General features: G+C 54.6%; 10 protein-coding genes across 10 annotated transcripts; 5 read left to right on the forward strand and 5 right to left on the reverse strand.

The window, feature by feature from the left end:
• Nucleotides 1-518: 518 nt before the first annotated feature.
• Nucleotides 519-6,221, reverse strand: JN550_008080 (uncharacterized protein; the record flags this gene model as incomplete). The annotated part of the gene is made up of 5 exons (XM_049320003.1): nt 519-832; nt 1,037-1,241; nt 1,302-2,584; nt 2,635-4,972; nt 5,787-6,221. The coding sequence occupies 5 exons, from the start codon at nt 6,219-6,221 to the stop codon at nt 519-521; spliced, it is 4,575 nt and encodes a 1,524-aa protein (XP_049169867.1).
• A 663-nt stretch (nt 6,222-6,884) lies between these two features.
• On the forward strand, nt 6,885-8,792 carry JN550_008081 (uncharacterized protein; the record flags this gene model as incomplete). Its single annotated transcript, XM_049320004.1, has 1 exon — nt 6,885-8,792. The coding sequence occupies one exon, from the start codon at nt 6,885-6,887 to the stop codon at nt 8,790-8,792; it is 1,908 nt and encodes a 635-aa protein (XP_049169868.1).
• Nucleotides 8,793-9,073: 281 nt separating this feature from the next.
• Nucleotides 9,074-11,164, reverse strand: JN550_008082 (uncharacterized protein; the record flags this gene model as incomplete). Its single annotated transcript, XM_049320005.1, has 4 exons — nt 9,074-9,776; nt 9,877-10,319; nt 10,385-10,649; nt 10,698-11,164. The coding sequence occupies 4 exons, from the start codon at nt 11,162-11,164 to the stop codon at nt 9,074-9,076; spliced, it is 1,878 nt and encodes a 625-aa protein (XP_049169869.1).
• Nucleotides 11,165-12,706: 1,542 nt separating this feature from the next.
• JN550_008083 (uncharacterized protein) lies at nt 12,707-13,308 on the reverse strand (the record flags this gene model as incomplete). Its single annotated transcript, XM_049320006.1, has 2 exons — nt 12,707-12,961; nt 13,099-13,308. 2 exons carry the CDS (start codon nt 13,306-13,308, stop codon nt 12,707-12,709), a joined length of 465 nt encoding a protein of 154 aa, XP_049169870.1.
• Nucleotides 13,309-15,409: 2,101 nt separating this feature from the next.
• JN550_008084 (uncharacterized protein) lies at nt 15,410-16,416 on the forward strand (the record flags this gene model as incomplete). The annotated part of the gene is made up of 3 exons (XM_049320007.1): nt 15,410-15,653; nt 15,819-15,983; nt 16,346-16,416. The coding sequence occupies 3 exons, from the start codon at nt 15,410-15,412 to the stop codon at nt 16,414-16,416; spliced, it is 480 nt and encodes a 159-aa protein (XP_049169871.1).
• Nucleotides 16,417-16,704: 288 nt separating this feature from the next.
• On the reverse strand, nt 16,705-18,447 carry JN550_008085 (uncharacterized protein; the record flags this gene model as incomplete). Its single annotated transcript, XM_049320008.1, has 1 exon — nt 16,705-18,447. One exon carries the CDS (start codon nt 18,445-18,447, stop codon nt 16,705-16,707), a length of 1,743 nt encoding a protein of 580 aa, XP_049169872.1.
• Nucleotides 18,448-19,029: 582 nt separating this feature from the next.
• On the reverse strand, nt 19,030-19,776 carry JN550_008086 (uncharacterized protein; the record flags this gene model as incomplete). Its single annotated transcript, XM_049320009.1, has 2 exons — nt 19,030-19,133; nt 19,194-19,776. The coding sequence occupies 2 exons, from the start codon at nt 19,774-19,776 to the stop codon at nt 19,030-19,032; spliced, it is 687 nt and encodes a 228-aa protein (XP_049169873.1).
• Nucleotides 19,777-20,394: 618 nt separating this feature from the next.
• Nucleotides 20,395-22,130, forward strand: JN550_008087 (uncharacterized protein; the record flags this gene model as incomplete). Its single annotated transcript, XM_049320010.1, has 3 exons — nt 20,395-20,412; nt 21,071-21,890; nt 21,961-22,130. The coding sequence occupies 3 exons, from the start codon at nt 20,395-20,397 to the stop codon at nt 22,128-22,130; spliced, it is 1,008 nt and encodes a 335-aa protein (XP_049169874.1).
• A 511-nt stretch (nt 22,131-22,641) lies between these two features.
• Nucleotides 22,642-24,534, forward strand: JN550_008088 (uncharacterized protein; the record flags this gene model as incomplete). Its single annotated transcript, XM_049320012.1, has 2 exons — nt 22,642-22,899; nt 23,176-24,534. The coding sequence occupies 2 exons, from the start codon at nt 22,642-22,644 to the stop codon at nt 24,532-24,534; spliced, it is 1,617 nt and encodes a 538-aa protein (XP_049169875.1).
• A 565-nt stretch (nt 24,535-25,099) lies between these two features.
• Nucleotides 25,100-26,161, forward strand: JN550_008089 (uncharacterized protein; the record flags this gene model as incomplete). Its single annotated transcript, XM_049320013.1, has 2 exons — nt 25,100-25,528; nt 25,574-26,161. 2 exons carry the CDS (start codon nt 25,100-25,102, stop codon nt 26,159-26,161), a joined length of 1,017 nt encoding a protein of 338 aa, XP_049169876.1.
• Between the last annotated feature and the right edge of the window lie 47 nt (nt 26,162-26,208).

The following is a 26,208-nucleotide window of genomic DNA, read 5'->3' on the forward strand; positions in this document are numbered from 1 at the left end:
ATACAATTGCTCAATGATGATGGCTTCGAGCTCGCCAGCTCCGTCCTACGCCATTCCGCGCGTAGGTTTCAAGACACTGTGGCCACCGATAGCATGTTTAGTTTCCTTTGAGTGATCTAAGCTCCTGTGCTAGCTGCGCTTTGGCAGATTTGACTACGGCTGGATCGGCTTTCGAGGTCCTCAAATTATCCATGGCCAAGCGCACGTCGATTTCTGAGTTTCTGTTTATGCAACTCATGAAAGGATGGCCATTTCTGTTGCAAATGACGCAAAAAAGCTCAGGCAAGTTGCGCTTTGGTTGCCTACTAGGATCGTTGTCGAGCGTCGTAGTTGGCAAGGTTGGTATTAGATCCCCTGTGGTAGCATTTGACTTAAGCGCCATCGCGGGGGGGAAGGGTATTGATCTCTGATTGAGGGACTGGTGCTGAATAAAGTCGGTTCTGTCAGGCAAGTAAAAGCCCCCAGCCACAGATTGTTGACTTTGTTGGCCGCCGGGAAGGGGTACTACAAAATTGGAGTTAGCATTCCGGGGAGGTTGAGACAGCAACTGGCTCATCTGCGGATACCCCGATGGCAGGAACGTGGGAGTTTGCGATGGTACCATCGACGGGTGCGGTGTCGTCTGCTGACTCGGCTGTTGCTTTCGTGGGATCGAGTTCGGAGCCTTGAGTGGCTGGGCTTGCGCCGGCGGCTGGAGTATGTGTTGGGACATCTGGTTCTTCGGCACGCGTGGTGTTGTCGCCTTGTCCGTTTTCGGCCTTCGGCGAACTTCCGGGCTTGCATTGGTCCCGTCCGGCCGGGGCTTTCGCGGCCTTCCCCTTGGCCTTGGCCCCTGTGGCAGCTGCGGCGGCTGCGGCGGCTGCGACGGCTGCGGCACCTGGGGCGTTTTTGGGGGCGGCCGCAGTTTGTTTTGGGGAAGCACGGCTTCTGGTTCCGGTGCTGGGTGTTTTGTTAGATGTCTTGTTTCTCTTGCTAGCACGGGTCGGTGTATTTGTAGTGCTTGGGGTATTCAGTGTAGGAGCAGTGCGCTTTCTACCTTTGTTTCGTTTGGCCCCAGCTGAGTTTTCTGAATACTCTTCTTCGAGGCCGCTGTCTTCGGACGCATCTTTGCCCACAAAGTCGCCGTCTCCCTCCGATGAAGCGTCGTTGTCGATATCGCCCTGCACGTGAGACTGCTCTGCTGTCAGGAAGTCATCATTAATGCCTTCAAGGAAAGCACCTACTCCGTCGTAGCGGATATCCTGTTTAACGAAAATATTAACATAGTTCCAAGGGAGTGACGTTTTCAAGCGGCATCTTACCTGATTGCGACGACGAGCACCGCGGCCGTATTCTTGTCGCTGGGCGGCAAGCTCCCGCTCGTGTTCCTCCTCCCGCTGTTTGAGGATGTTCTCCCAAACACTTGAATCAACTTGCCCGTTGTTTTCTTCGGTATCTTCAGTAATATTAGCAGTGAGGGTGCCCTCGTCGTTAGCCCAGACGCGGGCAAACGAAAATTGGGATTCTGCTGATTCGTCTTCGCCGGCGTTCGTGCTCTCGATCAGACTGCGGTCAAGTAGTTTGTCAACAGATGCCTCATCATAGACGATCCTGTCCCGAGCATCTCCGCTGAACAATGCTTCCGCACCATGCTTGAGAATCGATTCGAGGCCGTCGCCTGCATCGTCAGACGCGTCCATGCTCTCGATCAATGCGTGATCAAGGGCCATCTTTTTGCGTCCTATCTGCATTATTTTCTCCTCCACGGTATCCTTGGTTGTCATCTGAAAACAGAGGACCTTGTCCTTCTGCCCGATACGGTGAGCTCTTGAGAGGGCCTGTATGTCTTGGTGGGGGTTGAAGTCGGGGTCGTAGATAATCACAGTATCCGCGGTTGCAAGGTTAATACCCACACCGCCAGCACGTGTGGAAAGCAGCATTGCGAATAGGGGTGAATCTGGCGCATTGAATGCATCGATACGTTTCTGCTTCTCAAGGGCAGAGAGATTGCCATCGATGCGTGCATGTTGCAGACCTATAGCTGTCAGGAAATCCTCAATGATGGTGAGACTCATAAGGAACTGGCTGAAGATTAAGACACGATGACCACGCTCTTTGAGCTTGGGAAGCATGATGTTCAAGAGCATCAGCTTGCCACTGGCCTCAACAAGGTTTTGCTGAATTTTTTCGGGGTCCGTGATGGTACGATCTTCAACACTGTCGCTGAAGAGAAATGGGTGACACAAGCAACGGCGCAGTTCCATGAGGATGTTGTTCAATCCTTTGCGCTCTCCTTGCTTGACTCTCCCTTTCGAAATGATGGCTTTGATAAGATCGGGATTTTTGGCAATGATGGACTTGGAAAGCTTCTCCTGCAGGTAGGTCATGGTGACGGGCAGGATGATCTGCGCCATGGGTGGAAGGAATTTCAGGACCTGCGCCTTGGTTCGTCGAAGGAAGTAGGGTCGGATCAAAGCGTGGAGTTTACGGAGATTCTCTTTCGTGACCTCCGCATACTCCAGATCTAGTGCTTCAGCATTATGTTTCGAATCGATGAACTGCAGAAGATTGAACAGTTCGCGTTTGTTGTTCTGGAGGGGTGTGCCTTTGACGAGATTAGCATCTTCACTGCACTATGATCTGGATAAAACTCACCAGTTAACAGCAGCCGAAATGGAATTTTCATCTCTTTCAACGCAAGGTATAGCAGGCTGCGATCGTTCTTCAATCTTTGACCTTCGTCAACCACCAGGCCTGCCCACTTGACAGTACGGAACGCCTGCTTGCAGTCCTGAGCTGCCTCGTAGGACATAATGACGACATGAGCCTTCATTCCAGCTTTGACACCATCGGGGAACAATTCGTGGTCGTACGCAAGGTCTTGGGCAGCTCTCCCGCCATGATAGGTCACTACACGTAGCTCAGGCGCCCACTGTTTCAGTTCGCGACGCCAGTTTGGACAGGTGGAGTTGGGAACGACAATGAGATATGGCCAGCAGTTAGGCTTGTCGTGGACAAGAGACGTGATGAGCGATACCACCTGAACAGTCTTGCCGAGACCCATCTCGTCTGCGAGGATGATATTCTGGGCTTGGTGAAAATTAAAGAGCATCCAGTTCACACCCTCGAGTTGATACTCCATAAGCTTCCCGCGCTTCAATCCTTGTGGCTGTGTCTTAAGCTGGCACTCTTTGACAAAGTGGAGGCCGCGGTACTGCTTGATTCGCTCCGCCATCTTGTGATCGGGAACATGCGTAAAGTATAGGCCGTGGATATACTCCTCGTAGGCCGCGCAGAAAGCATCCCACGGAGCACCAGAATCTTTGGGGGGAGGCTCATCCCAAACAGACTCGGTGTAGCTCAGTCCTTGAAACTTGACGAATACTTCCTTCACATCAGAAATACGGGAAAGGGCCTTAGCCTCGCTCATGCTTGCGACGTTGCGGCCAAAGCGAACGTTCAGAAGGACGTCTGGGAGAAGCCATTCTTCGTCAATGGCAGCCGCAGAAGTAAACTTGGGCAGCATGGTTTCTTCACGCTTGTTGAAGGCGACACGCATGGTGCTCGCAGAGGTGCCAAAGATCCATGCACCTGGCATCCAGGTATCATGGAAGTGCGAGCGTCTCTCCCAGTGAACCAAGTACTCGATCTGATCCTCCGTATAATCGAAGCAAGTGGCCCCAGCCTGGTAAGAACCTTGGTCTACTGGGCGCCAAGCAACCAAAGCCTGTATCTTGTGGTGTGAGTCGACGCAGTCTTTGCATCTCCAATCCACCATGGAATATTCTTCCAGGCGGTTGGCACGAAGATCCTCTGGTAGCACCTCATCTTTTGTCATGGGAGGGAGGTGCTCAAAATGATAACCACGCTTACAAGCAGTGCAGCGGAATAAGACCGTATCGGAGTTGTTGATGAGGTCAGGCTGGACATCAGTGACTGGGTCCTCACCACCGTTCTCTTGGCGCAATCGCTCTTCATACTTGGGAGTCTTTTTGGTCGAAAACTCTGCACAAGACGCCCCGTCCGACTTGCAGGTCTGACACATCGCATGATTGGGTGCGCGTGCATCTTTGTTCTGGTATGTGCCTATGCACGTGCGACACTGAAGGACAAAACTGTCGGTGCCAATCTTGGTGACCCTGTGCTCTCTCTGTGATCGTTGGCCCAGGCACACCTTGTGGAATGATAGTGAGCAGCCTTGGCAGGGGATGAGGGGACCTTTGCCAGAGCGGGAGTCCCCGCCGCATGTATCACACGTAATCATGTGCATGTGGACGAATTCGGAGTCACGAGGCAAGGGAAGGAATATCTCCTTCACTGAGACGTGCTTTGGGGCGACTGTAGTCCTCTCCTCCACTGCCTCGTACTCATCGTCGATATCCGGGACAACATAGCTTGTTGCCTGCTTAGTGCGCCCGGACTTTCGCGTAGCCTCGAACTCAATCGAGGATTCCCGACCGTTCCTGCGCCTCTGTTGTGGACGAGAGAGCCTGAGTCGGCCCTTTCGCCGGCGGCTGGACGACTTTGGCATGATATCAGACTGGACAGGAACGAAATCGTCCTTATCATCATTCACATTGTTCGCCAGTTCATCGTCGGAAGACTGGAAGTTGTAGGTGTATTTCTTCTTGGTCGAGTTTCCAGCTCGGGTAGTCCTCTTGTTCGGGCCCAGGCCGGGCTTGGCTTCCTCGAAAGGGTCGTTATCGTCATCTTCGGAAATTCCGATGCCAGTGAGGTCATCGTCGTGGCCGTAGGTTTCATTCTCGACAGAGTGCTGTCGGGAAGTTGTCTTCTGTCTGGTGCTACGCCGAAGAGGCCTGGTTGGCGGGGCGCTGTCGCCGTCCCCTGAACCATCTGATTCGTAATCGTCGCGGCGGCGCTTGAAACCGGTCGACGCCATGCTTGCCTGTTCTATACCATAATCATGGCCCCTCCGAAATCTGTTCAAGGCATGTGAGCCTCGCTCCATCGCCGCGAGGTCGTCGTATGCAAGCTGCGACGTCACACGTTAGCCGTTATTTCATGCAAGTTTACTCTCTTTGAAAACAGGAAGGCACGGAGAACGTGGTGAGGAATAGAGGCACGGGACAATCCGAGATGGCCCGAACAATATGGGTTGAGATTGAACGTCAGGATGCCAGGTAAACACGAAGCGAGGAAGGGGCATGGCCAGGCTACATCAAGCTGTATGCAGTACAGATATGTGTGCCGGGAGGACATACCACCATCTTGGCCGGGGCAAGCGTTCGGGCGAGTCAAGTTGCGATAATGAGATGACGGGAGGAAGTGAGCCGGGATTTATTTGATATGGTGGGGGTGCAAGGTGATTATTGCACCTGGTCAAATAGAGGGAGAGAGATGAAGTGAATATCTCTGGGGGCCTAGTGCCTTTTGCAGGGTACGCATGAACGTGCCAAGGGTGAGGGGTGGAGTTGAGGAACACAGGTATCTGCTCTGCAGCAGAATTGAGAAGGACGAGGACGAAGAGAAGATTGTCAAACGAAGTGGGAATTGGGAAGGTTGTGTGGTGTGGGCAGTTGTGATGAAGGATGAAGGAGGGATGGAGAGTGAAGGGTGGGCGTTGTTTGGTGTGGAAAGAAGGCGAGGAATACGTGATCAAGTGACGCAATTTGATATTGATGGATCAGACATGTCGTCGTAGTCAAACGAAGATTCCCGAAATCAAGTCCGCTTGGTAGGTGCATACTTTCCCGCTGGCCACTTGGTGAACAAGCGACGAGGTGCAAGTACGGTATGCGCAATCGTGAGAGTAGGGGTATACAGAAAAACCACACTCTGACACGTACCTGGTCTACTCGACCGTCATCAAACTCGACACTATACCATGTTTCATCGCCGAAATAGATCTCTTCAATAACCCTGAGGACCACCCAGCTCGGTGGCAGTGCCACTTTTGCGTAGGAGTCCGGGTCGGGCGGTGGGCTTAAAAGCACCTCGATAGGAAATAAATGAAGTTTCGCAGCGGGGGGGTCAGTGGCCAGGCTGTATTCGGTGCCCTTATCGCCCGTTTGGGGGCGTGTCGAATCCACAGACTCGGGCGTAGAGGGTCCGCCTTCGTCCGTGGCTTCGTCCTGGCCGACATGCATGTTCGCTGCGGGCGGGTCGTGCTCCTCGGCGAGCTCGGTATCGGGGCCATCGCTGGCGCTGATGTGGCCGTCGGGAAGAGAACCGGCACCGTCATCGTCCATGTTGGCTTCGGGGACCGGCCCGTGGTCGTCCATCATGTCACGCGGATATCCACAGACATACCTCCTACTGTGCGGTTCGGCGCGGGGCTGAAGGAGCTGGGATTCGAGTTACGAGTTAGCATTGCGTTGCCGGCGAGGGCCGTGGCAGAGAAATAAAAACCTGTGGGTGATCGCATACCTCTGGCGAGCATCGAAATGTAGTACGTGGGGTGATGCAGAGTGGTGGGGGGGTGGAAAAGCGTGGTACAGTCGGCGAGGGTGGGATGTGAGGTGGTCTGGTGAGACGCGCTCGTCGAGTGAATTCAATAAAGTCGAGGCCGAGTGACGCGCAGGGCCCCGGATCCGCTAAAGTGCCTGGCTATCGATAAGATGCGGCAGGGGTCCCGAGGGTCCCGCACTCAACCATTTGGCACTACTGTAGCACTAGCGCTGTCTTGCACCACTAAAAATAAGACCCGGCCAGGGCTGTGGCACGTGCTGGCGCATTGCATTGCTATCCCGCCCGGGACTGCAGGGGACTGGAAAAATTTCTGGGACCAGCTTGACCTGGAAGAGCTGCCACCCGCATGCAGTTTTGCGTGCACGCAGCCTCCCTCCCGTCCCATTCTCCCTCCGTGTGCTATTTATTATTCCTCCCCTAGTACTCAACAGCCCATTGACGGCACCTCTTGCAGCTAGAGCAGCTGGTAGTATGAGATGAGGCAATTCACTTCTCTGTGCTCTCCATGCAGGCGCAGTGTATTATTATTGAAGAGCTCCCCTGCTCTTGGCGCAAGCCACGTGCCCATCCGATACTCGTCCCTCTCGGCCATCCATCGGGGACTGCGCGACTCGGAAAAGACCCGTCCGCAAGGCTTCGCCAATGGCGCCTTGAAAACGACCGGCTCGTCACGGACGAAGAGGAACACCTCGAGAAACCGCCGCGATCAAGACTGGACCCCGCCCACCTTTACCATCAAGAAGGGCAAGAAGGACATCACAGATGAGGGCCCCCAGCCCAAGTCGAGAAAGGCCCGCTTCAATGACCCTACCGAGACCTTCGGAAAGAAGAGTCTGGTCTACCAGATGAAGCATGGCGACCTCCGTCAGAAGCTATCAGCTCTTGCCGGTGGGAAGGAGGACAACAATCGCTCCGCAGATCTGACAAGCTTCGAGGGCAAGTTTGAGAGCGCCTTTGGTCCGAGCAGCACGCGCGGCGCAAAATCCAGGGATGACGACCGTCGTGGAAGGGACTCCAGGGCCCGCGCTCCTGATCGGAGATCTGACCGCGGCGGCCGGCCATCTCGTGACGACCGACCGTCCTTCGACCGACGCCCAGGTCGTGATGGACAAGCATCTTTTGACCGACGCCCAGCTCGTCCCAGCCGGCCATCTTTCGACAACAGGCCACCTCGCGACGACCGAACATCCTTCGGCGATCGAGCACCTCGCGACGATCGGCCATCATTTGGCGGACGGCCGACTCGTGATTCCGACTCGCGGAGACAGCTGCCCGACCGCACTCGTTCCACAGATTTTATGAAGCCGGGTGACCGCCCAGCTTTCTCTCCAAGATCAAGGCCAACGGAGGACGAGCAGCCCTTCCGTAAAAGCTCATTCAGGGATGATCTGCCCATTCGCATTCATCATACCACAGCCGCGTCCCAGTTCTTATATGGGCGCTCCGTGGTCGAGGCCGCTCTGAAGGATTCTCGCAGGAAGCTATACCACTTGTACCTCTACGCCGGCGAAGACCGCAAGAATCTCGTCCAGGATGCGGGACTGCAGAACCTGGCGGAACGGAAGCAGGTCAAGATCACGAAACTCACAGATAACGATGGGTTGCGCATGATGGACAAGATGAGCGTTGGCCGGCCACATAATGGTTGTGTGCTCGAGGCCTCGCCGCTCCCCCAGTTGCCCCTGAAGAGCCTCGGTGAACTCTCCGAAGACCCTGAGAAGCCCGGGTTCAGCATCGAGCTTGCTCATCAGTCGAGCGAAGAAGCAGCCATCAACGGAACTTCGGACTTCATCTCCTATCGCGCGCCGCCTGGCAGAAAGCCCTTTGTCCTACTGCTTGATGGCATTCTTGACCCAGGCAACCTGGGCGCAATTCTCCGCTCGGCTGCCTTTCTAGGCGTCACCGGTGTCGCAATCAGCAACAGCGGATCCGCGGGTCTGACGCCTGTGTCCCTGAAGGCTTCAGCGGGTGCGTCTGAAGTCCTTCCGTTGTACTCGGTGTCGTCTACTCTCGACTTCATCCAGCGGTCCAAGGAAGCCGGCTGGATGATTTATGCCTCCGTGGCTGCTGGGCCTCGATCCAGGGGCAACTCGCATCTGACCCTCGAGCGCGTCGAGGCCTATGATCCTCTTTCCGAACATCCCACTATCCTCGTCATTGGTAGTGAGGGCGAGGGTCTTGGCAAGCCCGTCAAGAGGATTGCGGACTTTGAGGTTTCCATTCCAGGCAACGCCAGCTTGCTAAGTACTGTCGACAGTCTCAACGTCAGTGTCGCAACGGGCATTCTTTGCTCGTCTTTCTTGAAGAAGAGCCAGGGTTTCGAGATTGAAGAGGCGATGGACGACATCAAAGCCAAGGAGGGCGAAACAACCACGCTCTGGTAAAGCATAGTATCATAATATCATGTACGAACACTGTATAGTAGGGGAGGTTAAAATCATAGAACGTGGAAAGGAACGAGGATCTAGCGATACCCCATACACATGCATTCTCGGTTTATGTAGACATACCATCTCAATCTCAATCTTACGACGCACATTGAAAAACACTGAAGTAAGAATCTTTCAATAGGGGGCTTTAGCTTTGCTAATTGGTGTAAGCAAGGATACAGAGATATAGTCTAAAATTATCACTCCCTGAGCCAAACGCAGCGACGTCTAGAAATCTAAGTCCAGATCGACCTCCTAGACATGTTTGCACCATCAGCTCTCGCACCTCTAGCCGCCGTCGAATTCGCCAGCGCCAGACTCAACAGCTTGTCGAACAACGGCGTGCCGAGACCCGTGACGGGGTCCCAGCCGACCGTGGCGTTCCAGCCGGCGCCCGCGATCTCGGGCGTGGGCATGCCCGAGTACTGGCTGCTGGGCCCGCAGCCCCTGCTGCCGCCCTCGGTGATGTCCGTCAGGCCGCCGGCCGCGGCCACGGTGCCGTAGAGCCAGGGGTTGAGGAAGCCGAGGGGCGCGCGGCCGCTGGCGACGAGGGCGTTGTTGACGAGCCCGACGAGCGCCGCGAACGCCGGCGCGCTCGCCGACGTCCCCGCCACGCTGGTCACCTGGCCCTGCGTCACCACCTGGTACCCGCTGCCCTGCGCGCTGACGTCCGGGAACCCGCGGCCCGACGTATTGTACAGGCCGGCGAAGACGTCGGCGCCCAGCTGCGACAGGTAGGCGGGCACGTGGCCGTCCTGGTACGCGGGCCGCGCGAAGTAGTCCGAGAAGCCGCCCGACGAGAACGACACGGCCGTCTCGGGCCGCGTCGATGTTGTGCCGCCCACTGAAGTGATGTACGGACACGCGCCGGGAAACATAGGCGTGAAGCGCTTGGTCTTGGTGCCGTCGTTGGTTTGGCAGGCACTGCCTGGCCCAGTACTAGACATAAGCAGGTCAATATATGTGCGGAGAAAAACACAGCTGTATACATCAAGGACGTGTTTGGAAGAAGCTGAGGAGCCTCAGTTGCGAGACTTACTCTCCTGAGCTGAACAAAACACTGACGCCTCTTGCTCCAAGTTGCCCAAACATCTCGCAGACCTTGCGGGCATAGACTAAAGGAATCTCTCGCTCGTTATCGCCATACGATGTAGTGAGTGTCGTGGGAAGGTCCTCATCTGGCAGGGCGAGGAGGTATGTCACCAGCTCCAAGTACGGCTCATCGCTGTTTTGCGACAGATACGGTTGGTCCAGGTCCGGAATCAGCGGCCCACGGCCTCCTGTCGAGTAGAAGCGAATATCGGTGTTGTAGCTCAAGGCTGCGACGTACTGCATATCGAGGTTCGCCTCGACGTCGTCGTGGACCATATCGGTCTGGTTGTTCTGACCTCCATTGATCAGAGCTGTTGTGAATGTCTGGTTCTTGGCATACTTAGCAAACCTGCCGAGGAATGTTTCGAGAGCGTCATACTTGGCATATTGCTGCGGTTTCGAGTTAGTAATTAGTGTTAGGGGGGAAAAGAGTATAATGCTCTGGGGCGTGCTACCTCGAGGAACCCGCTGACTCCAATGCTTGTCTTGACGCTTGGGTCCGCAGTATGGTTGCCGATGCGATACAGGATCCGCAGACAAGCTGGGTTCATGTAGTATTTGCAATATGCCACGGCATCTGGTTCGCTCGCTAATTCGTGAACTGTGAATGGTGATTCCTCTACCTTGAGGACTTGGCTGTTGTGACGCTGCAATCGACCGAATATCGTGGTGGGTTGGATCATGGTAATATGAGACTTGATCTCCTCGGGCACTGAGTACCTGCAGTTGGTCAGCAAAAGTCTCTCCGGCCATGGCAATTAGACATACTGCAAAGTCCGAATTCTCGTGGCCTCGGTGCCTGCGTAGTTATAGACGCCAAAGTCGGCATCTAGCAAGCGCTGTGCTTTTGCGACTGATGTCTTGAAGATGAGCCACTCCTCAGATGTTTCGATATCAGAGGTCTCAACACCAGCCGACAGAAGCCAGTTGATGACTACCTCTGTTGACTCCGCACGCGGCTGTACCAAAGCTCTCAACTCCTCCCGTGATAGATGCTGACCATAGAGAGAATGATCCGGTGTTGACAGACCGTACAAAGTCTGCTCAAACTTGCCGTTTGTGATATTTGGTTGCTCAAGAGCTATTCGAAGTCGGATCGTCTGCGATGTATCGGCGTTCTTCACCTTGAGCCATCCATCCGGTGCGCTGAGCAGAGACTCCACGACGAGGTTTTTGCTCACTGCGGTCGATTCGAGCAGCAGCAAGGCCGCACCTAGAAGCGCGGGTCGTCTCATGTTGAGGAGGCGTTCCTGTTTCGACTCACTGTTGTGTTCAATCGGAAACGAGGTTTCTCTTCTGGGATGAGGGTTGTACAAGTACTGCAAGGGGCCCTAGTCATCTTAAGAGTGGATGCTTACATGGCATCAGGTACCATGCATACCTGATATGCAAAATTCGTATACAAATCGGCTGACATCCAGCAATCGCATTGCACAGCATAACTCCCTTGGTGCGAGATCGTCGATTGCCGCTGGAAGAGCTCGTGTTCTGAGGCCCGCCTAATGGACCATATAACTTCATAGCAGGAGCCGTCTGCCACCTGTGGTTAAGAACCAGGACCTTCCATTTCTTGGCAAATGGAGCTGGGCACGCGAATGTGGTCTGTCGCAATGAGTGCATCACGCCGGCAATGCAGTGTGGGTTGCCAGCCGGCCGGCCCCGTCGGTTGAGCAAGGTCCGAAATGATTGGTATCCAGGTCAGATATGCAATGCTGCTTCCACAAGGGAGATGCAAAAGACAATGCGAAGCCATTTCATCAAGCCCACAAACACATGCCTCATTTCGATGTCTCACCATGGAGGGTTGCATGGCACCGTGATCGGCAAGTGGACTTGCAGAAGCTGGTACAGGACGCTGGCCAATCAGGGAGCGCAATGGCTATAGTAGCTGCCATTTTGGGCTGACGTTCCTGTGCCGCAGCTGGTTCCGGCCCCACTAGCCACCCCCGGATTGCCACTATAAGCCTAGGCGACCGCCTTCGTCTACCTCAACACCTTCCAAAGCGAAGAGGTCTATTCGCGTGCCACACGCTAGGATGATCCAGCAGAATATAGCAACCAGTATGCAAAGGTCCCGTCTGGAATGATTATGGGGCGAGATCCCATCTTTCGGGGTGTTCACACTCCCGCAACCTCCGAAAGCTGCCAAGTAATTTCGATGGCAGCGGCTCCTAGAATCAACGGGCGAAAACTTATGCCTTCTCCTTTCACGTCATTGCCAATAATATATGAATACCCCGCCCAAAGTGGCACATTACTAGAAATAATGATGTACAGTTGCGGTCGTCGCAAGTCGGTGACGTGTACCACATGAGATCACACTCTAATATCCTCCGTCCTCTTCTGTGAGACTTGAACCTACCAGACTTTTCGGTTATTTGTACTGGATGCTACAGCGGTAATGCAGCCACACCATGTAATTGAAGCAGCGTAAGCAGGTTGTCATTTACATCGGAGAATTTTCGACTTGGCATATTGAGCCTCTCATGGACTCATGCCAGCTCCATCCACTGATCATTTCAACATCAACTTGGCCGCCACACATCAAAACTTAAAGAGTCTCTGGGGGAACTTGGGTACTTAATCGGGCAGTGCCCTAGTGGCTTGCATAAGTCTACTGCAATTCTGCATCAAACATTTTGCATAGTCCAACAGGCAGGAGTCCAGTCGATGCCCAGGTTCGTAGACATTGTTTGACACTTCATGCATCCGCTGGTAGCCACTCCATTGTTGACAGTGTGGTCTCGGATGGAGAACTCCACAAGATCAGCGATGTCTTAATTTCCGAAGTAGATTCCATACTCCGGGATGCCGCCTCCATCGGACCCCGCTGCGAAGACACACTGTCCGGATGTGACCAGTGGTAGGAAAACCCTACTTGCTAGATCATGTTTGTCGAGCAACCATGCCACCTTGTTGCTTCGAGCCCATTCCATTACGCCCCGGCAATCTGCCACGGATGGTACGTTGGGCGGGTTGTTGCGGACAAAGGTGCTGTCGTTGCATACGTTCACATCGAACGGCTCGGGTACCTTTCGATATCTCGAGTCAGTAATTTCCCAATCAAATCACTTTGCCGAGGCTGGTGTCTGATCAGGTCCATTTGTGGTGCGTGTGGCTCCTCAAACCTACCTGATAACGGTAGGAATGGTTTCACAGTTATACGTACCGGGTTGGTGCTATCTTGTGCTGTGGCATTTCTTGACTTCCAAGGCATACCGTCGACAACTTGGCGATCATGGTTGACTAGAATCGCAGACATTGTGCCATCGGACTGTGTGAAGTCGTGGCAGACCATTCCAGTGACTGGCAATGTGTTCGCGCACGTAGCAGCCAATGCCACAGGGAACAGAGTAAGGAGAGTGGTGAAACGAAACATTGTGAAAGGTTTGCCGAAGTTCATTATTCGCTGAAAATTGATGCGACTGTCGTCTCGTTTGGTAAAGTAGTAGACTCAACCATCTAGAAAAGAACCCGGAACCTTGCACTAAAGTAGAAACTCGTATGTGAGTGTGAATATATGAAGTGTATTCACAAGTCAACAGAACTGGATTATCCCTAGGCGGCCAATTTACCATAGCACTAATAATCGTACCCTATGCCATTAACGGATGATTTATTCTTGTGAAGAAAGCGTGCTGCTTGCAATGATACCAAATCAGCACCTGTAGGAATACAGACATAATGCTTTTCAGTTCACCTCAATTCTGTCAGAGCCTATTCAAGCTCGAAGTTTGCGTCATTTTGCCACTTAATGGATTCATAACTAGAGGCTGCACCGAACTTGGTAATTACTGCGCACTAATGAGAGATCGTGTGAACTACAGAGGGAACGAAGAGCTATCGTACTGACCACGGAAACCGCCAATACGCCTTCGTTAGTATTCATAGGTGCTATGGACACCGCATAATAAATTCAGTATTAATCGAAATCAATAATACTACGTTGACACAAGAAGCTCATTCATCGGCAGTTATGCAGCAATGCGCACTGTCAGTATCAAACACCACTTGACACAGCAAGCAATGAAGATATCACTAAGGAGGAATGGTAGGGCCTTGGCACTCGTAAATCAGACTCAGCTACGAAATACGTCAGCCTCAAATAATTGGAGGATGAAAAAAGGCACTGCGGAAGAACGTCGCAGTGAGTAATGTAGCGAAGAAAGACAGGGGAGGAGGGGAAAAAAAAAAGGGGGGAGTCGCATCTTCTTGTGATTGAACGTCAACCTTTGTGCAGGGGCGATGCTAATCTTCTCTGTATTGTTTCAATGTGACCAGTTGCACTACGGATTCCCCGTAGGCAATTGGGAGAACATTTAATTGCGGCTATATGCTCAGAAACTCTGTCCTTGAGTCACACATTGCTGCCTGTGAACCAAGCCGGACCCCCGTGCCGCCGAGCTTTTGCCACTTGCACGTGCCTGCCGCACCATCCTTGCCAGAGCTGTATTGCGCATCACCTTGTTTTCATTCTGACTGTACGAAATTGATGAGAAATATCCGAACTGCTACCGGTGCCGTCTACATGTCCCCAGGAGCTGCCTTGCCGGGTGGGTCCCGGGAAAAGTGGGACAATGATCGGTGCCTGGCCGGGTATCACAATGTGAAATAATCCCCCTAGATTTCACCAACAGCCGGCGTAACAACTGGTGTAGTGGCTTGACGGATCAGTCCTTCGCTCCGTATGGCCAGATGTTAGGGTACGGAAATCTTGACCTTTGGGAGACCAGGGTTCAGGTAGGGGGGCCCCAGAACCCTCTACAGTTTTTTTTTTTTTTTTTTTTTTTTTTTTTCCTTCTTCTTCTTCCTGTTGCGTACTTATCGATCTTGCACCTACCACGTCAATATTCTTCACGAGTAGTGTCAGTGTTTTCAATCCCAGTCCAACCTTGTTCGTTGGTCAAGTCACCCTGTTAGTGCCGAAATTCCGGCCTTGGCCTCGTAATAAATGACATCGGACGAGCCGCCCTCATATTTTGCTATCTTCACATTGAAATGATTCACTGGCTTCAGCGTAATCTCAGATGCCTTGAGAAAAGACTAGGGGGCCGGGAGTATGTTATTGAAAAGTCAAGTCCTTGACGTTTTAGCTTGGATGTGTTACACCTCATCGACTTCGGCTTCTTTGCCTGTTTGGAACAGTGAATAAATGATAGCAGCTTGTGGGATCCGATCTTAGCATCGCATTTGAAAGAGCTTGCTTCTTCTAGACCAGGGACTAGAATCCATTCCGCCCCATCGTGATACCATCTAGACTCCTGAGAATTCACAAACCGCTTCGCTTTACTAGCTGCTCCCCAAAAGAAAGTAGTGGTGCAGTGACGGTCCACTCTATTTCAGCTCTCCAGGTTCTTCTCCATTTTTGTTCTACAATCTCTCCCAATATCCTGCCGATTTGACTGGGTTGCCGCTCTATTTGCCTACTCTAAGAGCCTGCCTTAAATACTTGCGAATTCCTCAGCAACGACACATTCGCCATGGCGTTCTTGAGTATCACCGCACTGACCAGCTTCTTTCTTGTGGCCATATGGACCACCAAAGCTACCGGTCAAGATGGCTGTCAAACTATGACTGACTCAGAGAACGGTCAGGTCACTTGCGCTCCCATCCTTGACATCCCAGCCGCTTCTATTGAGGCTGCGTCCACTACCCGCACCACATATGGCCCTATCTGGGGTATTCCTGTGCCTACCCCAGACTGGCAAACTTCTGTCGTATCAAGTAAGTGCATTTGAGTAGCAATTGACCTTCTCGTACCACAACACAGCGCTGCTCCTGGACCTACCACATCACAAGGTGCCGTGTAACTTGGCGCTTAGTCTTTTCTATCCATCCTCCGCGAGTATGTTCAAAAATTTCGCTAGTCTCTGATTTTTATGTGTACAGAACGGGATTTGTCAGTTGCTGCTGTTTCCCCCTCGAACACCTGCGCCGTTGAGGTCTACACTACCACGGAAACCGTCCCTCCGCTCACGTTGACCTTTAGTGGCACTGCATTCTCTCAGGGCGAGTGGACTGTCACAAACACCTACACCAGCACTGTCTGTACGGGTAAGTCCTGGTGAAGTGCTCTTCCGATCAGAGCACGAAACGTGAGAGTCTTCATGACTGCTCAGCGGCTGATATGAGTTGGTTCTAGAGCCTGCCGCCAACTCGAATTCCCAGTCGACGAGTTATCACTTCACCACCAAGAAAAATACTCATACCTCAAGCTCAGCCGCATCTATGACCTCCCTCCCTGCTTCTGTCTCAGCAAGCTGGTGGGAGTCGCTCCCTGGATTCACTGCTGATTCGGCGACTAGCAAGTCTTTCTCTCGCAAGCTCCACAAAACCTATCAGTGCTTATGCGCATCCCAAGTCCTATTACATTGGACTGTAAAGTTATGGAAGCTCGACTGACATGTACGGCCCAGCCCGCGGTGTTACCGACGAACCTAGTGCTGCCAAATTCACGCCTACACCTCACCACCATGGACCACCATGAGAACATACACTTTGAAGCCCCAGGCCGCTGTCTTCGACATCCAGACATGGAGGTTTGATAAACTGACTGGTAGCGGTGCGGGCGTTGCTCTTAGTTGAGCCAAGGGAAACTGGGCAACCAAAGGATGAGACAGTGGACAGTGGTGGATAGCGACGTATCATCAAGGTGGTGAGACCATCAAGAACCTGTAGTTCGAGACGACTGAAACATACGGATGGTGTCCTCATTACGGACTCTCTAGTACCTTATGAAACTTGTATCCTTGGACTGTTCTACGAGCAGGCCTTCCTAAATATTCCCAATGCCACTCCAGCTTCCCTTCGTTTCCCATACCCCCACGTCACCCCATCCTACCAGTCTATCGCCTTGAACCCAGCTGAATCTGATGTAATCAGGCACGGCTTGCGGTGTACGGACCCATTCCAGCCCGTCTGCAATATCCCCCTTCTTCTCGTTCTGGGGTTCAAAATATCGCCGCACCCGCTCGACGTCATTGACCAGCATACTGATTCCATCGACTCCGGCCGGGGCTGGGGTCTTCCAGGCGAAGCTGATATTTGATGACCCATAGTTTATGTGAATCACCGGGTCAAGAATTCGAGGAGTATCCAGGGAAGAGGAACGAGTATACGCGGATTGCGCCGTCGTAGCCGCTGGAAGAATGAAATTTGCTAATACGGTAGAAATATCAAGATGTGATAGGTTATAGACACAAAGGCCGATGAGTAGTCCGTGTGAGAGATTTAGGAGTCTAGCTTGAACTACATGGCGGCGAAAGAGGACGAGAAGGAAGACTGGCATAGATATCTGCGCGGTAGCCTGCAGCCTGGGAAAAGCCACGGAGACGATGGCGGCGACCAATGAGAGAGATGTGATACACAGCGAAAGAGGCTCATATAACCTGCGCTCGGCGGAGAGATGGTATATCTGTTGAAAGGCGATCAAAAAGAGAACGGCGGCGGTCAGCCTGTCATGACCTTCGATAATTGCCTTGAAACAAAGGGTGACCCAGAAGCTCCCAAGCCAAAGGAGGGGTTGCGCGCTTGGGGCATTGGACCTGAGGACATGTCTAGCAGAGTATCTGAAAGCCAGGATAGCGCAGCCGAAGGCAAGCATAAGCTTGGCCACTTTCGAGACCATGGACCCGTCGTCGTCGTCGTTCAAGGAGCCAACTCTAGCCGCGGGATTTATGGTAGATGTGACATACATGAAGCCAACTCCGAAGGACGTGAAGTAAACAACCTCGGCTGAAGTCGTGAACAAGACCACAAGGCCTGTAAAAGTGGCCGAAATATACGGGAGCACCCAACTCTGGTCCACCACCCGACACTCAAACTCAGAATCAAGCTGAAATTTGAACGAGCGGGGGAAGTAAGTCTTGACGGCTATCGAGGCGATGCCGTTGCCGTTCGACCCAGGATACGAGTTCGTCTGGCCCATCCGGGTCACGACGCCGCACCCGCCCCTGGCGTCGTCGAGGATGCCCGCGTGCACAGCCGACGGACAGATCCAGGAGTCGGCGCGGTAGATGGGGCCCCCGATGACGAGCGGCCGGTCCACGATCTCCTGCGGACCCACGAGATACGGCGCCTGCAGCCTTGTGCTGCCGCAATCCGGCGGACAGTGGAAGGCCATGGAGCCTGCCGAGCTGCCGGCGCACTTTTCGCCGTCGATGCCACATCCCCCGTCGGTGGCCCAGAAGGAATCGGTGCAGCTCAGCTGCTGCACCGACTGATACGTGCCATCGACTTTGGTCGGCATGATACTGGCGTCTGAGAAGATTGTGAATGCTATAAGCCAGGTCAAGCACAGTCCTGCGAAGAGGGCCGCCCTCGGCCGTCGATGAGGGAGCCTTCTCTGGAGCCATCGCCGCGGCAGCTTGAAGATTTCATGTGCTTCTGGTGTTGAGACGAACTTCAGTAAAGTTTTCTCGGCTCTCGCATGCTCTGTCCCACTGAAAACCTCGTGGTGTCCAGAAGTACATCTCCGATCCGGAAGCGTAGTGGCGTTTTTCATATCAACCGAATGCATTGTCCTGCTTGAAAACCTCAAATAGGAGGTCTCAGCCGTATTGGATCTATGAGGGTAGCTATGATGAAAGATAGAGAGATCAAGTATTATGAGAGGAGAATAGCAAAGTTGATAGTCTTGGAATGGGAAACATAAGGGTTGGAGTTTGAAGACTTGTGCGATGCGGTCACTCATATCAAGAAACACTCTTCCTCATAGGATCGCAGGAAGGAACGGGATGTCTAAGCTGCTGGTCAACTAGTTTTTGTATCTTCAATTGACTGGTCCTTCTTCTAAGAACATGAGACGTGTTTCGCCCTCAGGCTATAAGGTCTGTGCTCCGGGTAGCCAAGGCCTCCGAAAGTGACTGTAGCTCTAGGGTTGTCGGCGGTGGCGCTAAATGCCATGATAACCATCAGGGTAGATCTTTATGGAGAAAGTCGTGTTCTTGAGATATCGGTTTTGCCCTCGGGTCTATCTCTAATCGAGATGCCTCTATGAGCAAGCAGCGCGCAACGCCTATGTGCAAATCTCGCCCAATTATTGGACGGCCCTTATGTACGCTGTCTGTATAAGCAGACCCATCGATATATGTTCCATGCTTCAAAGAGATGACGCAGCCTCGGCTACGCCGGCAGCCTTGAAGGCCTTCTTGTTCGTCCATCTAATTTCGACATTGTGCGCCCATTCCATGTATCTCGCCCAGCCTGGAGAAAGCGACAGTCAGTATGAAATCGCTGGGGCTAGGGGGGGAGGGATGAACCTACTCCAGTATGCGAATTTCCGGCCAAAGTACTTGCCGGCAAAGGGGACCAAAATCATGGTGAGCAGCAGCTGTAACTGCTCTAAGCTCCGCTCCCACTCGCGCTGTGCATCGTAGTCTTCGTCCTCGGAGCTGAACGAGTCGGTGGTCGAGGAGGGCAGGGAGTCGATGTCATCGTTGTCCGAGACTGAGGCGTCGGGCATGGCGAAGGAGTCGGACAGAGACATATTGGCAGTATGCCAGGGCCGAGGGGCTGTGGAAGAGGAAGTGGGCAAGACGCTCCGCGGACGGAGCTGGGTCGGCGGAAAGGGAGGGACAGCGAGCTGTTCGCTAGTATTGGCAGAAGCGATGCATCGAGCCAATCCGCTGCTACGAAGTTTGCGCAGAAGCCAGAGCTGGCGCCGGTGACGGATTCGCGTCGACGGGGGAGGAGATGCGATGGGAAGTCGACAGCTGCTGCGGGTTTCAGTTCGGAGCTCTCGACCAATGTCCGGGACTGGTCGTGGGCAGTGGCTTGCGATCAGGTGTCGTTGTCGGCCATGGGGGCCGGGGAATGAATGCCGGTCTGCTGGGTCGGGGTCGGCCATTCTGATTGGCGGGCGGAGAGGCATAAGGCTCGACGGAGGGTACAAGGCGCTGGCCTGCAGGCACGGGGCGCCACGGTACCTTGGGCCAGCAGCAGATGATGCGCCAACCGCGAGGTACCTGTCACCGGGATGCAGCACAGCAGACAGCGGTGAGTGGGAGCCCTCCAGGCTGCAGGCTGGGGCCCAACCTAAGCAGCAGCTTGCGTGGAGTCACACCTGAGTCAGAGGCTCCAGAGGGCAGAGACAGCACCCAAACACACGGCCCGCGGGCTCGTAGGAGCGTGAGGCAAAGAAAAGAACAAGGGCCACTGCTGCAGTCATATCGCTCGTCGTGCCAGAGTGACTCCCAACCAGACGTCATTTGGACAATCCGTTCCCTTTCGCGCTTGCATCCCGACAAAAATCACTCTCGACCTCTTGCAACACCCGGCAGACGGTCGCCAAAAACAAAGCTACAAGTCACACACATTGGATCGGAACGCATTCGACACCTCGACGCGGGCAATTCATCTCGGCGACCAAGCTCCCAGGACCAGGATCGTTCACCAAAGCCCAGGCCTGGACTCGGGTCGCACTACAGAAGGATCAGCGCAATTAACTTGTGAGGGGATCGCAAAGATGGCGGACGCTTCAGAGGTGAGTCTTCATGTGCTACTTCTTGTCGCATCTCGATCCCGTCCGGCATCGCAACTTCGCAGACGAGCACCCGAACACCGAGTGGTTTGCTTCGGATAGTGCATGCTCGTCTCCAAATGACATATCACCCGCCCGACACCTTGCGCGCGCGCATGCAGCCCAACACTAGCTGGGCAGCTCGAGCCCGCAGTTCCCGAGCCCTCGCCTACCATCGCCAGTAACCTTGGAACCTTGGAACCTGCTGCTTGCTTGGGTTGCTTGGTCGCTGCTGGGCTGCTGGGCTGCCAGGCTCCAGGGCTGGCAGTGGAGGCTGGCAGCCCCCCCAGGTAGCACTGGGAGCTGTTGCCAGTTGCCCCCCGTCCCCTCCCTTCCAGTGGAAGCTAAATTTTACCCCTCCAATGGATGATCTGTGCACCCCGACCAGCCGCCCACCACTGGTGCAAGACGCACCAAAAATTCACGGAGCCACTTGGCGATGACACACAGTCATACCTCCCACCCACCCCCAAGACGACGTGATTAATCCCGAGGGGCGACTGAGTTGACATCGACCCATCTCAACACCACTTTTTTTTTCCGCCATCTTCTCTTTTCGTTGCCTTCACGCATCGCCGCCGCCGCCGCCGTCCGTGCCAGTGTTGACATTCTAACTTTGTAGGACCGTCCTGACATCCCCGATCGCAAACAGCGAAAGTCGGTCGTATTCAACTCAGAGGCCATCGTTGTCGAAGCAGACGGCAAAGTCACCACCATGGCGTCCACCGAAGAGCCCAAGGATACCGCCCAGTCCCATTCTCCCAGTACGCCGCCGTTGTCTGCCGCCCTTGGCGCTTTTACTGACCCCAGCCAAGCCCCCGCCGACGATGCGCCCGCCGACGAGCCTGGCTTGGACCTCTCCTCCATGAAGAAGAAGAAGAAGAAGGTCAAGGCCCCCGAGGAGGCCGACGGAGCCGAGGCCCCGGAGGTTGGCGAGGACGGGCTGGCTCTGCCCATGAAGAAAAAGAAGAAGAAGAAGGTCACCAAGGACGAGGCCGACGAGCTGGCTGCCAAGATCGCCGCCCTCGAGGTCGACAAGGAGGGTGGCGAGGACGAGGCCGAGGTCGAGCAGGAGGAGCAGTCCGGCGACATGGACCAGGGCACCGGCATCTGGCAGCATGACGAGACCAAGGCCATCAGCTACGACCTGCTGCTCAGCCGCTTCTTCAGCCTGCTGTCCCAGAAGAACCCCGACCACGCCTCGAGCGGTTCCCGCAGCTACAAGATCCCCCCGCCCCAGTGTCTGCGTGAAGGCAACAAGAAGACCATCTTCGCCAACATCCAGGAGATCTGCAAGCGCATGAACCGGACGTCGGAGCACGTGGTCCAGTACCTGTTCTCCGAGCTGGGTACCAACGGTTCCGTCGACGGCAGCAACAGATTGGTCATCAAGGGTCGTTTCCAGCAGAAGCAGATTGAGAACGTGCTGAGGAAATATATCCGTAAGTCTTGCGTTCTTCTCGCCGCGAGACGGCTTTGCCTTTGCCTAGATTTTCTAACCATACCCCCCAGTTGAATATGTCACGTGCAAGACTTGCAGATCGCCCATCACCGAGCTCAACAAGGGAGAGAACCGTCTGTACTTCTTGACCTGCAACTCGTGCGGTTCTCGCCGCTCCGTCCAGGCTATCAAGACTGGTTTCTCTGCCCAGATCGGCAAGAGAAGAAAGATGCGTGCTTAAGCTGTATCTGTATGATGGACACAACTGGTCTTGGTCTTTCTCTGTCACATGTAGCGCAGTACGGTTGGGGAAAGGTCACGTCCTTGAAAAGCAAGCAGATAGATGCCCGAAATGATATGGCGTTTATTGTTTTCTGGTGATCATCTATGACTTTCCGGCCGCGAATATGGTTTAGAATTTCGCTGGAATGTTGCACATGGTCTGCTCCGTCGCTCCACGCATAAGATACTACGCTACCAAGCGTGAAGCTACAATGTAAATTTAAAAGCACGTCTTGACTGCAGTTGTTTCCGAGTACAGCACGGATGTCGTGGATCCCTCCCCAATAGGTCTACTCTCCAATCTGCGTACGATCGTCTTTGTGCTCCTCCATCGCTCCGCCCCTATTGGCCCCACCATCAATTTGATATTCGCCCGGTCAGCGGCCCGTCACCGCCAGTAGCCCGGGAACAAATCTCTGTGTTTACATCACTCTCTGCGATCCCCAGCCTGTAATCCAGTCGCAAAAAGCATGATCGTCCCAGAGCTCCTACCTGGCCAGGCCGGCCTGCCGGTCAAGAACCCGACAAGCTCGTACTGGCACAAGGAGCCGTCCGAGAAGCTCCTCGGCCACCGTACCACGCCCGACCTGCCCCACTCGGCCGATGTTGTCATTGTGGGGAGTGGCATCACGGGCGCCATCGCCGCGCACACGCTCAAGGAGCGCAGGCCGGACCTCAATGTCGTCATGCTGGAGGCGAGGGAGGCCTGCTGGGGTGCTACTGGCCGTGTAAGTTTTCTATCTCTTCCCAGTCCAGACCGGGTGTGGGAAAGGAGATATACGGCGGGAGCCCTCTCTCAGGTTGGAAAAGGGGGAACCTGAGCCCATATCATCATCGCCAGGTGATGGTAACGATGGTACTTTCTACCGGCTTCCAATTTCAGAAAATGATTTGACACCCTCAGTGTCGGCAAGCCATTGTGACATAGCTCTCGTCTTCCTTCCCAGATTGTCGCAGTTATACGCAGTTTGCCAAGCCATGTGCTGTGACTAACATGATACCAGAATGGAGGTCACTGCCAGCCGGCCATGTACGCTGCAGCACCACACATTGCCTCTTTTGAGCTTCGAAACTACACGTATCTGAAGTCACTGGTCGAGGAATATTCCATTCCCTGCGACTGGCACTCCACTAGCGGCGTGCATGCCTTCTATTCGGAATCTCTCTTCAACCTCGCCAAGGATGTCATCAAGAACCTCAGCGAGAAGTACCCAGACCTTGCCGCCAACGTAGCCATTGTCACCAAGGGCGAGAACGGCGGGCCTTCGTATCTGCTGGAGGGCGAGCGCAAGGAGTTGTCTCTCGAGGGTCTACGAATTCCTACCGCTGAGGGCGCCGTTGTCCAATGGAACGCCGCAAGTCTCTGGCCCTACAAGCTCGTGGCCTTCGTGCTCGAGCGCCTACTGGCAACAGAAGCCGGCGGCTTCAACCTGCAGACCAACACGCCTGTGGTGGGACTGCAGAAGGTTGACCCGCCTGCCAACCTGATGAGCCCAACGGCCGGGAGCAACGCATCAGACAGGAAGAGCGGATCGCATCCGACATGGATCGTTCACACACCGCGCGGCCACATCACCGCACGGGCGGTGCTGCTCGCCACCAACGCATACACCTCACACCTGCTGCCGCAGTTCACCGACCTGATCGTGCCAACGCGCGGGCAGGTCGCCGCCCTGAAGCCGCCGCACGAGCCCTCGCAGCCCGGCGAGCCGCCGCTAGACATTGGCCACACCTTCTACTTCGCCGGAGACAGCGACAGCCCCGGCAACCCCGTAGGCCGCACTGACTACCTGGTCCAGCGGCCTCCGCCGGCTGCGGAGCTGGTCTTCGGCGGCGGCCGCCAACTGGCCCGCGACTACGCCGTTGGCGTCTGGGACGACGGCGCCATCGACGAGCCCGTCAAGTGGTGGCTCCGTGGCGAGCTGAGCGGCAGCATGGACCTCAGCCTGCGTGAGGCGCTGACGTCGCCGGTCAAGGACCAGGCCGAGGCCGCCGCGGCGCACCGCGGCAAGACGGCCTTCGAGGCGCAGCTCGACGCCAAGCAGGACCTGGTGCCCACGCACGAGTGGTCCGGCATCATGGGTTACTCGCGCGACGCCAGCCCCTGGGTCGGCCCCGTGCCGCCCGGCCTGGGCGGCGGCGACGGCCTCTGGATCTGCGCCGGCTACACGGGCCACGGCATGCCGAACGCGGCGCTGTCGGCCAAGGCCGTCGCCGAGCTCATGACGGGCGCCGACGAGGTCGACCTGCCCGAGGAGTACGAGATCAGCGAGGAGCGCGCCGAGCGCGCGGCCCTCCGCGACTCGGTGCTCGCGGCCGAGGCCAAGGGCGGTTTGCTCTTCAACCTGACGACCCTGGTGTGAGCGCGCGGGCGAGTTAGACAGGGCTGGTGTGTACCTTGGGAGTTTTATACCTGTGTGGACAGAGGGCCGTCTCTGCTCGTGCCCATGTTCACAGGCGTGACTGGTGGAAAAGCTGGCGAGCGGACCTCATTCGGGTTGCGCGGAGTAGAGTATAGTAGAAAGCTGGGTATCCGATAGATGGGATTATGCCTGGCATGACGACTGGCTTGGCCCCTGAAAATAGCGAATAACGCCGCATCCACGTTTTGGGCATGTCTCTTATACATACTCATGTCACGGAGTGATAAACAAATGTCTCGTGAGTTGATGGGAAGTCGGATACGGAGTCTACAGCAATAACCGTGATTTGTCCGCGGGATATCCAAAAATTCAGTAAAGCAGAATCGCCAACTTAGATCCTTGAAAACTACCGCTCGAGCTACTTTACATGCGCACGTCACATAGCCGACAGTTCCTCTTTAGATCTCGAGGCTCCTCCACTGCGAAATCCCGCCACCCACCAAATCGTCATATCCGTGAAGTTCTCAATCATGTCGTCGTTTCTCCCCCTTGCAACAGACTCGCCATGCCTCGTCAGCCGGTGGTGGGGCTCCCTGTTCCTTGGGAAGTGCTTTGCGTAGAGGTACTCGTTGACACTGTTTGTGAAGCAGTGCTTCTGGACCCTACAGATGAGACCGTACTTGATGAGGATGATGACGATGCTGACGAGCCAGTCGAGCTCGTTTCACTGGTTGTATTTCCCGTCGGTCCTGTGGATGAAGGATGGTCCGCTGAGTTAGAAGATGTGCCGCTTGGTCCCGACGATGAGTTTGTACTTGATGACAATAAAGACGACGATGAGCCAGTCGTGCTCATTCCATTGCCTGTGGTTCCTGTGGATGAAGGGTGGCTCGCAGAGCTAGAGGATGTGCCGTTGGACCCTCCGGATGACATTGTACTTGACAATGACAACGACGACGTTGATGAGCCAGTCGAGCTCATTTCACTGTTTGCGGTTCCCGAGGATTCTGTGGATGAAGGGTGACTCGCTGAGCTAGAGGTTGCGCTGGTGGACACGTTCGATGAGGTTATACTTGATGACGATGATGATGGTGACGATGACGACGACGACGACGACGACGACGGGCTAGTGGTTTTGGTTCCATTGCCTGTGGTTCCCGTGGATCCCGTGGATGAAGGCTGGCCCGCCGAGGTAGAGGACGTACTGCTGCTGTCCTCGCTAGTATATGAGGTGGTCAAACTGCTACTTCTCATTGTGCTTGTCGACGTGGCGCTGGATCCCGAGGCTGTAGTTACTGTACTTGTTATAGTGCTGCTTGCCCTGGTACTGCTTGTCATGGTACTGCTTATCACGGTGCTTGTAGATGCGATACTTGATCCAGAGGTCGTAGGCAGCGTGCTAGTCATCCCACTGTTCGAACCTTGGTATGTTGTTCCGGAAGAGCTTCCTGATGAGGTCTCATCTTTGCTACTCGATTTTGCCACGGTGTTCTGGGACTGTGTTTGGATCTGCGACGACGGCTCCGCTGCACTGGACTGTCGGCTGGTGCCCGCAGAGGAGAAGCTTGAGCTTGAAGTGGCTCCAGAGGAGTGCGTCAAGCCGCTTGTACTGCTGGTTGGGGTGTAGAGGCTGGTGGTCATAGAAGACTCTGCTGTACTTGTGGTAGTGATCTT

The sequence above is a fragment of the Neoarthrinium moseri genome (genome assembly GCF_022829205.1).
Source record: "Neoarthrinium moseri strain CBS 164.80 chromosome Unknown scaffold33_Wmoseri_CBS_16480, whole genome shotgun sequence".
Taxonomy (NCBI): Eukaryota; Fungi; Ascomycota; class Sordariomycetes; order Amphisphaeriales; family Apiosporaceae; genus Neoarthrinium; species Neoarthrinium moseri.